The sequence below is a fragment of the Primulina tabacum genome, chromosome 9 (assembly GCF_025594145.1).
Source record: "Primulina tabacum isolate GXHZ01 chromosome 9, ASM2559414v2, whole genome shotgun sequence".
Classification (NCBI taxonomy): domain Eukaryota; kingdom Viridiplantae; phylum Streptophyta; class Magnoliopsida; order Lamiales; family Gesneriaceae; genus Primulina; species Primulina tabacum.
In genome coordinates, this window is record NC_134558.1 from 34,547,564 (window position 1) to 34,560,039 (window position 12,476).

At 35.0% G+C, this 12,476-nt stretch overlaps 4 protein-coding genes across 6 annotated transcripts; 1 reads left to right on the plus strand and 3 right to left on the minus strand.

Annotated features, from left to right (window-relative positions):
- Positions 1–94: 94 nt before the first annotated feature.
- Positions 95–1,477, minus strand: LOC142555456 (putative WRKY transcription factor 75). 2 transcript variants are annotated; one of them, XM_075666325.1, is made up of 3 exons: positions 976–1,477; positions 680–818; positions 95–446 (listed from the first exon to the last, which is right to left on the minus strand). In XM_075666325.1, exons 1-3 carry the CDS (start codon positions 1,250–1,252, stop codon positions 320–322), a joined length of 543 nt encoding a protein of 180 aa, XP_075522440.1. In that variant the 5' UTR covers positions 1,253–1,477; the 3' UTR covers positions 95–319. The 2 variants fall into 2 exon arrangements, with proteins under 2 accessions (XP_075522440.1, XP_075522439.1); XM_075666324.1 differs by having other exon boundaries at positions 680–821; positions 976–1,472.
- Positions 1,478–4,142: 2,665 nt separating this feature from the next.
- LOC142555458 (25S rRNA (cytosine-C(5))-methyltransferase NSUN5) lies at positions 4,143–8,539 on the plus strand. Of its 2 annotated transcripts, XM_075666326.1 has the most exons (13): positions 4,144–4,498; positions 4,621–4,679; positions 4,856–4,906; positions 5,095–5,230; positions 5,649–5,734; positions 6,407–6,505; positions 6,610–6,663; positions 6,745–6,889; positions 7,103–7,164; positions 7,298–7,385; positions 7,630–7,707; positions 7,925–8,086; positions 8,247–8,539. In XM_075666326.1, the coding sequence occupies exons 1-13, from the start codon at positions 4,243–4,245 to the stop codon at positions 8,450–8,452; spliced, it is 1,482 nt and encodes a 493-aa protein (XP_075522441.1). In that variant the 5' UTR covers positions 4,144–4,242; the 3' UTR covers positions 8,453–8,539. The 2 variants fall into 2 exon arrangements, with proteins under 2 accessions (XP_075522442.1, XP_075522441.1); XM_075666327.1 differs by lacking the exon at positions 4,856–4,906 and having other exon boundaries at positions 4,143–4,498.
- An 804-nt stretch (positions 8,540–9,343) lies between these two features.
- On the minus strand, positions 9,344–10,017 carry LOC142556612 (17.9 kDa class II heat shock protein-like). The gene has a single exon (XM_075668088.1). The coding sequence runs from the start codon at positions 9,874–9,876 to the stop codon at positions 9,409–9,411; it is 468 nt and encodes a 155-aa protein (XP_075524203.1). The 5' UTR covers positions 9,877–10,017; the 3' UTR covers positions 9,344–9,408.
- A 776-nt stretch (positions 10,018–10,793) lies between these two features.
- Positions 10,794–11,640, minus strand: LOC142555460 (17.9 kDa class II heat shock protein-like). The gene has a single exon (XM_075666328.1). The coding sequence runs from the start codon at positions 11,447–11,449 to the stop codon at positions 10,973–10,975; it is 477 nt and encodes a 158-aa protein (XP_075522443.1). The 5' UTR covers positions 11,450–11,640; the 3' UTR covers positions 10,794–10,972.
- Between the last annotated feature and the right edge of the window lie 836 nt (positions 11,641–12,476).

The following is a 12,476-nucleotide window of genomic DNA, read 5'->3' on the forward strand; positions in this document are numbered from 1 at the left end:
CACAGTTCTATGTGAAAAAGAGAGAGCATATATAATATATAGCATGAGAAGTATTGATTATGATAAAGAAAAAATAACTCTACCATGACAAAGGTCGAAGGAAACAACCTTATACATATATTGCATGTCTTCTTCTTACATGAGCTGAAAGGCCCTATACATACTGTAAAATATTAGGAATCCACCGACTTTTAAAAACCCATGGGTTCAGAATCATGACCAAAAAGAAATCCGAACCATTGACTCTACTTCTTGGAGAAGTATACACAGCTCATTGGTAGATTGAGAGAGAAAATCTATGAAATTCCCTTGCTGAAACTCAGAGGTAAGGACCTTGGTGGTTATGGATCCCCTCGTATGTTGTTACAACGTAATGTGGATCATCTTTGTCCCTTTCGACTCTTTTTTTCACTGGGCACCCTTCGACCGAGCACTTGAAGTAGTTCCTATCGATTACATCATATTGTTACTCTTCGATACAAGAAAACAAGCGGATCGATTTTAGTTGCTCTATACGAATTGTAGACAAAGCTGTATATGTGATTGATTCGTTCAGGTTCAAGATGTCGTCAACCAATTAGCCAAATTTTAGTGGCGAATATTTTTGTTGACTGGTGAGAAAAGATTGAAACTAGAAAGATCATGATTGTGTATAACTTTTTTCTTTTTTTTTTTTTACCTTGGATTTGGGCTATTTTTCACCATCTTTTTTCCGTACTTCCTCCACTTGAATCCATCATCCAATATCTCAATCTGTGACTTGGTTCTAAAAGCAACTTTGTCTCTGATTTCTTTCTTCTCCTTCCCACTTCCACTGTCTCCTGGTAATACCAAAAACACACACACACACATATATCACTTACGTATAACCCCCTTATATATAGTTAAGTACTGTTGACAGAACTCTCTGTTATATCATATATACAATAACTCAAGAAATGACATCATTTTTATGCTTTACAGTGACTTGCTTACCGTTGTTCATAATCCCATCATCATGAATCTTGTTGCTGATGCTAATTTCAGTAGAATTAACTTCCGTATCATGAGACGTAAAGACTGGATTCTGCAGATGACCATATTCTTCTGTGAAGGAGAGAAACGCTGGATCATTCTCATCAATCCAGTCATTAAACTCAAAGAAATCGGACAGCTCGAGGCTCGTCTCGGGGGATAAAGTGCTGCCCGCAGATGAGTTCTGCGAGGTGAAAGCGGCGCCTAGCGCCTTTGCAACCATATAAGTATTATCCATGATCGTGTAGTGATGAAGTGTGCATTTGCGTGTATGTATATATATTACATGACAGCGTGAGAGCTCAGTCGATGATGCTTTTGTTCTTTCGTTTTCTCGGTAAGCTTCCTATTATGTAGGAAGAAGCTTCATGGTTGCTGCAGGTTATTGCTGTTCGATCAGTGGTGGCTAAGAAACTGAGGGTTGGGCCCAAGAATTGCCTAACATTGCCCAGCTCGATTAAGATTAAAATTTGTTTCTTTCAAAAAACATACATACAGACATGTATATAATATACTTACATCATCCAACCAATTACATTTTAATGCGTTTCACTGACGGGGAACTTGCGACAAGTGGACGAGTGTGGGTGGGGCATGTCATGGACGACTTGTGGGAAGACTAAGTGATTCTTCCTTTGGGGAGTGAAAGTCTGCTAGTAGTCTCGTGCTTGGACAATATAAGGCTCTTTCACAACGGGACAATAGAATACATGTGTACAAGTGTATTTTTATTTATAAAGTCTTAAATTTGAGATATTGATGTCGAATGTCATTACAAAAAATCAAGTTTGTGACGATTTAATGCGTTGAAAATTAAAGGAGGATATCGGATTATATATTTTAAGAATTTTGTTATTCTTTAAATTTTTAAAGAAACCAATTCATAATCATCTTGTGTATGATCGATTATGGTTCATGACCAAGTCGAACGTAAGTAGACTAGTAATTTTATTTATGATAGCAGTCTCGTGCTTGGGAAATATATCAAATTTTCACAAGGGGACAATATAAAAATTTATTATTATTTATTTATTTATTTTTTTGAGTAAGTGGAATATGTTAAAATTGAGTTTCGAACGAGATATCGAGTCTTAAAATTGGGACTTTGGTGTTAGATGAGTTATAGTCATCGACGTGTATATATCAATTTTGTGGTTTGTTTCAACCTACCCGTACAAGCAGTGCCTGCACGGGCAATGAACGGCCCGGATCACTCCACATGAGTGATCCGGGCCCACCTCCCTGTAAAAAAAAAAAAATTGGCTCGAAAAAATCCGAGCCGTTGGATCGACCCCTGCAGGCAGTGCCCACAGAGGTAGGGTCGACCGAACCCAATTTTGTGACAATTTAATGTGTTGACTCTCCCTGTTGAGTAAATTCATATTATTCATAATATATATCAACTCATGCCCTCTTTTATTCTGAAAAATACTTTAGAGACGAAATGGGATTTCAAATTTATCCAAACAGACAAAAAAATGCAAAATCTAAAAGTTAGGGAAAAAAACAAATAGGGCTGAAATATCCAAATCAAAATAATATCAAAAACTAAAAAAATGTAAATAATAGTTGCCAATACAATTAAATCTATTCAGATTTAAAGGACCAATGCTTCAGAGAACAAACCACAGAGACGGAATAGGTTTACATTTTGTGGTGGTTATGAAAGACTCGAGATTTATGGATTTCTGAGTCGGTCTGGATTTTCAACGTTCTGAGAAACTGATCGAGATAGATGAAAACATTTTTTTTCCTCTTTTCTTTACTGAGATTTCACCTCTCTTTTATTTAGCAAGAGAAGTAATCTACTCTGCCAAAGCAAGAATCGAAGACTACATTGAAAAAATACACACATTCAAGATCAACATTATTGCTATTTTTAGGATCAATTAAATTGATTGAATGGACAAGGAATGACAAGTTATTTTGTGTTAGATTATAATACTGTCATATCAATTAAGTATTGCATTGAATTGATATAATAACGTTAATCTTCAAGCTTGAGATGTTTAAGTTAGTATTTTGATTGATTGATTGATTGATTTGGAGTTAATTTTGAAATTATAATAATAAATTCAGATGATAAATAATTTCACATCCTGAATTTATCATCTTGCGGTGATTTTCAAATCATTTTTTAAAATATTTTTTGGTTGTACTCAGATCGATCCATTAATTTTCAAATATATTTGAAATAAGTGTAGTTTGAAATTCGTACATCAAATCAAATCTTGTAATCCGAACACAACTTCTTAAATCTAAATACAACCTTAAACTTGATTATTTTATTAAAATACTTTTGAAACATGCAAAAAAAAAAAAAAAAGAATTCTACTATAGATTTAATCGAGTAATTCAATATTTAATACTAATTTGTTGTGTTATAAAACCTGTAGAGCTTATATATACAATTAGTGAAACTTACTGGGAAAATGTGAAAACATAGAAGAAGTGTCGTGTCATTATCAGATATCATTAAACAATTAATATTATTTAAATAATATAGTGTCATCGTACAGGATTCATGAAATTATATTTTACAACTTTATGCTCTAATTATTTTTGCCAGGAGGAAAATAGTAAAATTTACTAAACAACGGGAATATCAACTTTTAATGTGAGAATATGTAAAATAAATATTTTTTAGTTGAGGAAAGAGTATGTTATAATTAAGTTTCGAACTCGAGATGTCATTTTAAAATTTAAATTTTATCTTCGGAAAAAAAGTTAGTACCATACAAATAATATAAAAAACCTTGAATGATAACTAAAATATAATTTCGACGCCATTTCAAGGTAACTTAGATTGTAAGATATGATGATCATCTACTAATAAGTCATAAGTTCAATTGTTCTCAATCTCTCTGTCATTTTCAGCTTTAAATCTGTTAATAAAAATTGTTAATGTGATTTGCATATTAATGTATTGATATTTGAATTTATCCAAAACACTCAAAAAATAAGGACGTTCCTAAATTATTTTTTCCAAAAAAAGGTTGGCAATAATTTCCCACTTCGATTGTTTTAGTATTATTACTGTATTAATAATATATTTGGCACATGTTTGTGTTGACCCTGATGGATAATTTCGTAAATTGCAGGAAGCGGGTGTTCGATATGCGATTTAACAACTCAATTTGGAACCAAGTTTCTAGTACACTGGGAAAACCTACTGTAATTTCTGAACTCTCACCTCTTCCCTCGATTCCGCTGCTCAAAGATTGAGCCATGCCGCGGAGGGAGCCGATTTCTAGCCGGAAAACGCAAAAAACGGAGAAAAATTATGCGGAGCCGGTGAACAAGCGGCGTACCAACGCTGAACGCTCCGCTTACTTCGCGCGGAGAGAAGCCGCTAAGGTATTGCGCAGCACACTCCAGGGTGACGCTAGGCAGCGAGCCGTCGGTTCTATCAAAACTTTAGTTTACAGTCCTTCAATCAGAAACAAGAAAGCTACCTTTGCTCTGGTTTGTGAAACACTCAAGCGTAAGCTAGCCAGACACGCATTGAAGTATCTTCATTTTACTGATTCTTTTACTGGTTTTTTAGAAGAATATTATATTCTAAGGGAGATTATTGTATCTCTGTGCTTTGTTTTGGGTGTGCAGATCTCTCAGTTATCAAGGATGTGTTAGATGATGCAAATATTCTAAGTGCTAAGTGGAAGGTGATTGAGGAAGAGGATAATATATGCTTAAATTATATATTCAGAATGTACTGTATGAAATGAGTCGAATTCCCTGATTGAATTGCTTGTGTGTTTCTCTGTTGATCATGTTAATGTTTTGGTGATAGCATTTCACAATCTACAATGCCGTACTGATTGTGGTACTTGTTTTACAGAGGCAGAAGGAATTAATATATATAATTACATATGATACTCTTTTTGGTCAGGTAAATTGTTTTTGGCGTTATTTATTAATCTGGTATAGTGAGTGCAAAATAGCATGGTTGGCATTATATGTTTTAGTTGTAGTTTCATTTCTGCTAGCATCAATTTTCGTGTTTCTGTATTTTTCTCCATTTGTTCCGTTCTTATGTTTTTTGGCGTTATTATTTGGCTTCAAAGTTATTTTTTGTAGGAGGGTACATTAACTGGTGATGCAGAAAGATATGTTATGCTGAAAAAGGATGCATTGCAATCGGCATTGTCACAGATTTTATCTCGTAATGGAGCAAAAGAAGTAAAAGATTTGGTGGTTCTTGATAAAATCAGTGGTACGTATCTTCTTGCTGTTTGCTTCTTTTTATCTTTTTTTTTTATTACATTATCAAGAGTGTAGAAATCTGGAGTTATGGTCGGAAGATTGAAGAAATTACTTTGTTTGTTACCATTTCAAGTTTTTGATTTTTATTGATTAAACTTTCATTTGTTCTGTCCCTGTCTTGGAAAACTCTACTGGGTTCTTCTGATGATCTCATAGAGATTAGTCTTGGTCTTAACCGTCTTGAGGCAGCTAAAAGTTGAAAATTTCAGTCATACATATTCTCTCATGTGTGATACACCCTGGAAAGTGTCTTGCTTTAAATCGAGTGTGAAAAAGGACGTTTATGTAGGCAATTAGACATGCATTGCCTTGATAGTTGTTTCATTGTAATAATAACGCCTTAATATTTTTGGTACGAGACTCCGCAGATTTACAGAAGCCACGATTTGCTCGCGTAAATACTCTGAAGATGGACACAGAATCAGTTATTAGTGAATTAAGGAAACAGTACAAGGTATGCCCTTTGACTTATATTGACTTCAAAGTGAATACCTTTTTCTTGCCTGGTATTGCATCGTGTCTTCCTCGATGGTGTGGCAGAATACGGGGTTCTTTGTTCGATTTACTTAAGTATAGTCCAAACTGTTGCTGAATGATAAATTAATACGATATAATAATGACATGATTTTCAAAAAGTTAGCCTTGGTATCTGGTTCAACCAAAAACATTCGCAATGGTTGGTTTTACATTTATTGTTTTGGAAAAATATTTGTTAGGAAAGATTTTGAGAAATGATTTTGGGAGATCAAAAGTATGTTGCTATTTTCTGAGAAGGTTTTCAGGCGCATGTTTAATAATGTAACATTATGTTTGGTAAATATTATTAAATCATATATTATTTTGTGAGCAGATTAGCGTGAATGATGGATTAGAGTGAGATATTTTCAAAATTTTAAAATATAAAATGATGAATTAAAATAATAGTATACTTTAATATTTTTAGTAAATGGTGAAAAAATAAGTTAATGTAATCATTATTTTGGGAAATATAGAAGATGATAAAAATATTATTTCTGGAAAAAGATTGAAATTAAGGTGATATGTTTTTGTTTTTCGATTAAGTATAAATTCTGTTTAAGTGACAAATTTTACCGACAGAACTTTGACTATTACATATGCCAATCAGGTAAAAAAGGATGATATGATTCCTGATTTGTTAATTCTCCAACCACGTACTGATTTGCACAATCATCCTCTAATCGTGAATGGAAGTGTCTTTCTGCAGGTATTATGGAAAGAGTCAGGCTAATATCTCCTTGCATAATATTTATGCCAGAAGAATATATATTATCATGAATCATAAATGTGTTTTTTGCTTTTGGTTTGTAGGGTAAAGGAAGTTCCATGGTTGCTGTAGCCCTTGGACCTGAACCAGGATGGGAGGTGTGGTACTTATGATGTCACCCCTCACGTTTCGTTCAATTTCATATTTAGATGTTGCTTGACGTAAGTGTACTTTTTAAGGTCATTGATGCTTGTGCAGCTCCGGGGAACAAAACTCTCCACCTTGCCGCTCTTATGAAGGGTACAGGAAAAATTATAGCTTGTGAGCGTGACGAAAAAAGGGTCAAGCGCCTGAAAGAAAATGTGATATTGTCTGGGGCTTTGAGTATCCTTTTTCAAAATAGAATTCAATTGAAAACTTTGCTCAAAATGATTTTAATTTATTTGAAATTAACTTCTCAAATATGAAACAGTTGTGAATTATCTTCGATGTTCCAATGTTATGTGACACAAATGATAGCATTCTAGCTAATTGCAGTGTCTATTAACTTGTGTTTAGTCAATTTATGATGACAGATGGTAGACTTAACTTGCCTAGATGTGAATGTTAAGCATGAAGATTTCTTAAACCTCAATCCAAGCGATCCTTCATGTGCCAAGGTATCGTGAATGGTTTTTGAATTGAGTTAAACCTCTTTTGATTTTATTCTAACAACTAATAGTTGAATGCTCATAGAAAAACTCTATAAGTTGAATTTCCCTAAAATGTTTTGTTCACATATTCTTTCTGCAGATTCGTGCTATATTATTGGATCCGTCTTGTTCTGGGTCTGGCACTGTTGTAGATAGATTGGACCATTTACTCCCCTCATATAGAGCAGGTGATTTTTGGGTTTTTGTCTTTAATGTGCAACTTTTTATGCCTCTGAGGCACACGGTTGATTCCTGTCATGTGATTTTGTTAGCACCACCCTGCATATGGCTACACATACAATTTTTTAATAGATGGTCACTTAAAAATCATTTGTTTGAGAAAAATCTTTTATAGCCGAAGGTGTATCGTTCTTTGTATTTTCATCCTCACATCATGCCCATAACATCTTATTTTATGCTTCTTTTAACCAGGTCAATTTGATGACGAAATAAAGCGACTTAGGAAGCTTGCGGGTTTTCAGAAGAGGGTTCTGGAACATGCATTATCCTGTAAGCCTACATACTGATAGATCATTCCTGCGTTAGCATAGTGTGTTGTTTCCATGGTCCTCGGTAACAAATTGGCCTCGTCAAAACCTTTTTATACCCAATATCATACAAGATTCTTTTGGATTAGCCATGTCATGTTTTGTAAATCTTCGTTCAAGCTGAATTGTATGATCACAAACAAAATCACATCATTCTACTTGTTTTGGATTTGTTATAGTTCCTGCAGTTGAAAGAATTGTTTACAGCACATGCTCCATCCATCAAATAGAGAATGAAGACATAATTAACTCGGTTCTACATCTTGCTTCTTCTCATGGTTTTCAACTGGAAACGGTTTTTCCACAGTGGCCTCGACGGGGACTCCCAACTTTTGATGGATGTAAGTCTTTTGTAGTGAAATAATGTGTATGATAAGTTAAGACTCACTCTAAATTTTGGCCCTGTTTTTTACATTTTAGTCATAAATGTGTACTTTAGATAAAAAAAATAAAATAAAATTCTTTTACATGACTATCTTTCTTTCTTTTATCATTTTCCAGCTGAACATTTATTAAGGACAGATATAGTGGAAGATAAAGAGGGGTTCTTCATCGCTCTGTTTGTGAGGAAGATCTTTCAGCACTCAGAAGACCCAGTCGGTGTCCTTGGAAAGAAAGTAAAAGTTGCAAGTAAATTTAGAAAACCTTCGAACATTTTTGTTGCCAAAATGCTTAAAGTGCCATTTAAACCAAGGAAAAAACTATAAGCCCAATTATGCCAGCTTATCCCATATTTCATGTAAGCTATACATCTTGTCTATTCACTTGATTGTTTATTAGAACTTCTTGAAAGAGCGTTTGTTCGGCAAATATTACTGCTTTATTGGCCTATTAGATCGGCAATACTTCAGTGTTATTAGTGGGCTGGTTGATTGATTTGGAGGCCTATCAATCGATAATTACTCCACTAAGTAATGTTTTTAACACATTGAACTTAACTTTTGTGGTGTAAACCATCGAATCGAATCAAATATCAATAAAAATTTTAATTTAATTCAATTATATTTGAAGCTCGTATCAAGTGTATTTGAGTTCGAGCTCTAAAATTTTAAATTTTTTGGTTTAAGTTAGGTTTGAAATGAAGTTGGAGTTCCACTCGAAATATTTGAATTCAACTGTGAATTATTTTAACTATTGCTTGGACAGTTTATATTCGAGAATAAATATTTGAATTTCGATATTTAATATATAATAATACTAATTTAATATAATATTAAGGCCGCGAAATATCGAAAATATAATTTTCGTATGTGTTCGACTTTAGTTCAATAATTTCAAATACAAATCAAATATTTATCAAGTCGCTTGGAAAGAAAGTTTACAAAACGGCTTGATTGATAATGTTTAGGCTGTGCTTGGTTGGCCTCAGTTCCAGCGTTAATATTGTCACTCCAAAGCCAACTTCCTCGCCGTTTGTTAAAACTTTGTGAAGTTCAGCTGTTCAGGTTTCTTGTCGATTATACTTTTAACTAATATGATGTCGTGATTTTAATTAATCAGTCAATTATACATATGTAGAAAATTATGAATTTTAACATTATAACTGCATACCAAGAAATTGGAAGAATACCAAGAAAACAATTTGTTGCAAAAGACGATTTGAGCCCAAAAGGACACAATTTATTCAAATTCCAAAACAAACGGGGGGAGCTGATTTGCTCTATCAACAAATATTAACTTCAATAGTCCTAGGCTTCTTCCGTTGCGGTGGCTCCAATTTCTCCACCGTCACGCTCAGCACCCCGTCCTGGCACACCGCCGTGATCTTGTCGGTAACTGCGTTTTCTGGCAGTACAAATTTCCTCATGAGTCTTCCGATCCTCCTCTCCTTCCGAAAATACTTGAATCCCACTTTCTCCTCCTCTGGTTTCCGGTCACCACTAATCAACAAGACATTTTCATCCTCCACCTGCACTCGAATGTCACCCGATCTCCAACCAGGCATATCTATCTGGAAAACATAGGAATTCAATCGTTCTATCACGTCCGCTGGAGTCGCTGCCATGGCTTCTGCATCGCTCACGTAGGTGGTCCGGGGAGCTTTTTTGTTGGAATCTTCTGTTGAAGGATCCAGCACTTGGTGCAGTGCATGGAGAAGTGGACTGTCAAAGCCCATGAATCTCAAGTCCATTGGCTTATACTACAAGTACGCTGAATTTGGAAATTCCCGATTTTTTCAGAGAATGAATCGAACCCGTTTGCTATGTTCGGAGAGGGGAAAATTTGTGAATTTGTTTTTCCTATCCTATTTGACTCATCGTAGACCTATGAAATAAACAATCTTCCTCTAATATATCATGTATTAAAAAAACTAAACAAATATAATATATTTGTCGGAAAAAAACTCTCAACCCATTTATCTTAGGGGTGTCAAAATGCACCGCGGTCCATCAATCCAATCCGATACGATCCAACACAAAAAAAATCAGGTTCGAGTTTGGGTTTTTCGGATTCGGGCTGAGTGAGTTCGGGTTAGTGCCATGTTAGACGGATTTCGGGTTGGGTCGGGTTGGGGTCGCGGGTTGACTCGAAAACTTTTTCTTTTGAAAATATTACCTATATTGTATGTTTGAACAAAATTTATTGTATATTTATATGATAAATTTTCATCATTTAATATTTATTTTATATATTTTTTTAACAATTGTTTATTTAATTTAATAAATATATTTTAATTTTCTACAATTAAACTTTCAAATTTAAATCGAAAATTTTGTTTTTATGTGTTTAAATTAAAATATTATTATTATTTTTTATTTTTTCGAATTTTTTTTATTAATTTTTTTTAAAAAAATAAATAAAATTCGGGTTAGGCGGGTTCGTGTTCGGGTTGAAAAAAAAATTCTGCGGATTGACCCGAAATCCGATCCGATTGACACCCCTACAAATATCCCCATTTTAAAGAGAATTTTTACAATATTGAGTTTTAAATGCAATTAATTTCCTCAATATAGGTTTTCATATTTTTTTAATTTGTAACAGTGCTTTGATTAATTTACTACAAGTATTTTTGTGTAAATAAAATATAAATTATTTAATTATAAACAATAAAATTAAAATCGAAATTCATATATATCAAATAAGTATCTCCAAATCACTCCCAAGTACAAGCGTAGAGAAATCAAGAGACCAATCTTAGTTGCACACAACAATTTGAACCCAGAAATACAATTTATTCAAATTCCGAACCCTACGATTGATTGAACGATACCAGACAGTTTGCTATATCAACCGATATTAACTTCAATAGTCTTAGGCTTCTTCGGTTTCGGGGGCGCCAGTTTCTCCACCGTCACGCTCAGCACCCCGTCCTGGCACACCGCCGTGATCTTGTCGGTATTCGCATTTTCTGGTAGCACGAATTTCCTCACGAGTTTACCGATCCTCCTCTCCTTCCTCACATACTTGAACCCCTCTTTCTCATCCTCTGCTTTCCGGTCACCGCTGATCACCAGGACATTGTCATCTTCCACCTGTACTTTGATGTCACCGGATTTCAACCCAGGCACGTCTATCTGGAAAACATATGAATCTAGTCGTTCTATCACGTCCGCCGGAGTCGCCGCCATTGCTTCCCTATCACGCGCGTAAGCTCTTTTATTAGCGTTGGTTGATTTGTTGTTGGGAGCTTCCGTTGAAGGGTCCAGCATGTGGTGTAAGGCGTGGAGGAGCGGAGTTTCAAGCCCTATGAACCTCAAGTCCATTTGCTGAGTTTGGGAATTCTGTGACTTTTCGATTTTTCAGAGAATATTTCAAAGTCGAGATTTTTAATTGCTGTAATGGGTCTCGCGAGATGTGTGAATTTATAGATACACTTGAAAGAAGAAGAAGGATGGAGAAGTTTCTGGAGATGAGTTTCGTGGTGCAGAAGAAGGAAGCCATTGGGAAGTTCTAGAAGAATCTGGTCTTTCGTTTCTGGAATTAATGTGTGGAGGGCGTTTTGGGAAACTCGGCAACTATTAAACAAACACAGAACAAAATTGAGTGCTTGATAGATGGTAAATGATAATCTCATATGCAACGATTCTCGCATAAGTAAAGATCCCATAATCAAGCTACTGTCTAACCGGCTCATTCTTCAATAAGCACGCGGTTCAAAGCCCTGGCTTCTCCCACGGCATGCTCCAATTATTAATTACATAGAAATGAAGCAAAACCTGAGAGTTTAATCTTCTCTAGCTATGGTACAGTTCATTTGTTTGTCAAATAAACGTTGTAAGATTGCACAAACTTTCGGACAAAGTAATAACTAACATTACTCCCAACAAGAATACAGACAATCAAGAATCAAATAACTCTCATCGTGTTCCATGAATGAATCATCTTTGAACGGATTCTACTCTTCCATCTCGATAATGTTACACTCCTACTTCCGCCGAGTTTCTGAATCTTTCCAATGGCCGTCTAATTGTTCCTCTTCTCTTCAACCATATAACGATAAGCCGAACCGGATTTCCAACCAAAAGAATCCCCATCACAGCACACAACACTGTAATAGCAATCTCAACAATATGACTCAGAGAATGTCTATATGTTTTCGGAGTTCAGGCAAGAATCGCTTCATGGTTGCAGGATGAAGAGGATTCCTTCCTCCAATCTCCTCATTCAAGACAGGCACCAAATTCCTCAAGCACCCTAATCTATCATATTTAACACGGTTTGGTCTCCATCTACCTTCTCTCGAGCAGCAAGTGGGCACAACCGAATCAGCTCCGCCAACACAAGATCATG

Excerpts from the sequence above, each read along its gene's own strand:
- LOC142555456 (XM_075666324.1), bottom strand. The coding sequence starts at position 1,252 with ATGGATAATACTTATATGGTTGCAAAGGCGCTAGGCGCCGCTTTCACC. Across the intron at positions 822-975 it reads TGATGGGATTATGAACAACG|GAGACAGTGGAAGTGGGAAG; the intron begins GTAAGCAAGTCA and ends TGGTATTACCAG. Across the intron at positions 447-679 it reads AAAAATAGCCCAAATCCAAG|GAACTACTTCAAGTGCTCGG; the intron begins GTAAAAAAAAAA and ends TGTAATCGATAG.
- LOC142555458 (XM_075666326.1), top strand. The coding sequence starts at position 4,243 with ATGCCGCGGAGGGAGCCGATTTCTAGCCGGAAAACGCAAAAAACGGAG. Across the intron at positions 4,680-4,855 it reads TTCTAAGTGCTAAGTGGAAG|AGGCAGAAGGAATTAATATA; the intron begins GTGATTGAGGAA and ends CTTGTTTTACAG. Across the intron at positions 5,735-6,406 it reads AATTAAGGAAACAGTACAAG|GTAAAAAAGGATGATATGAT; the intron begins GTATGCCCTTTG and ends TATGCCAATCAG.
- LOC142556612 (XM_075668088.1), bottom strand. The coding sequence starts at position 9,876 with ATGGACTTGAGATTCATGGGCTTTGACAGTCCACTTCTCCATGCACTG.
- LOC142555460 (XM_075666328.1), bottom strand. The coding sequence starts at position 11,449 with ATGGACTTGAGGTTCATAGGGCTTGAAACTCCGCTCCTCCACGCCTTA.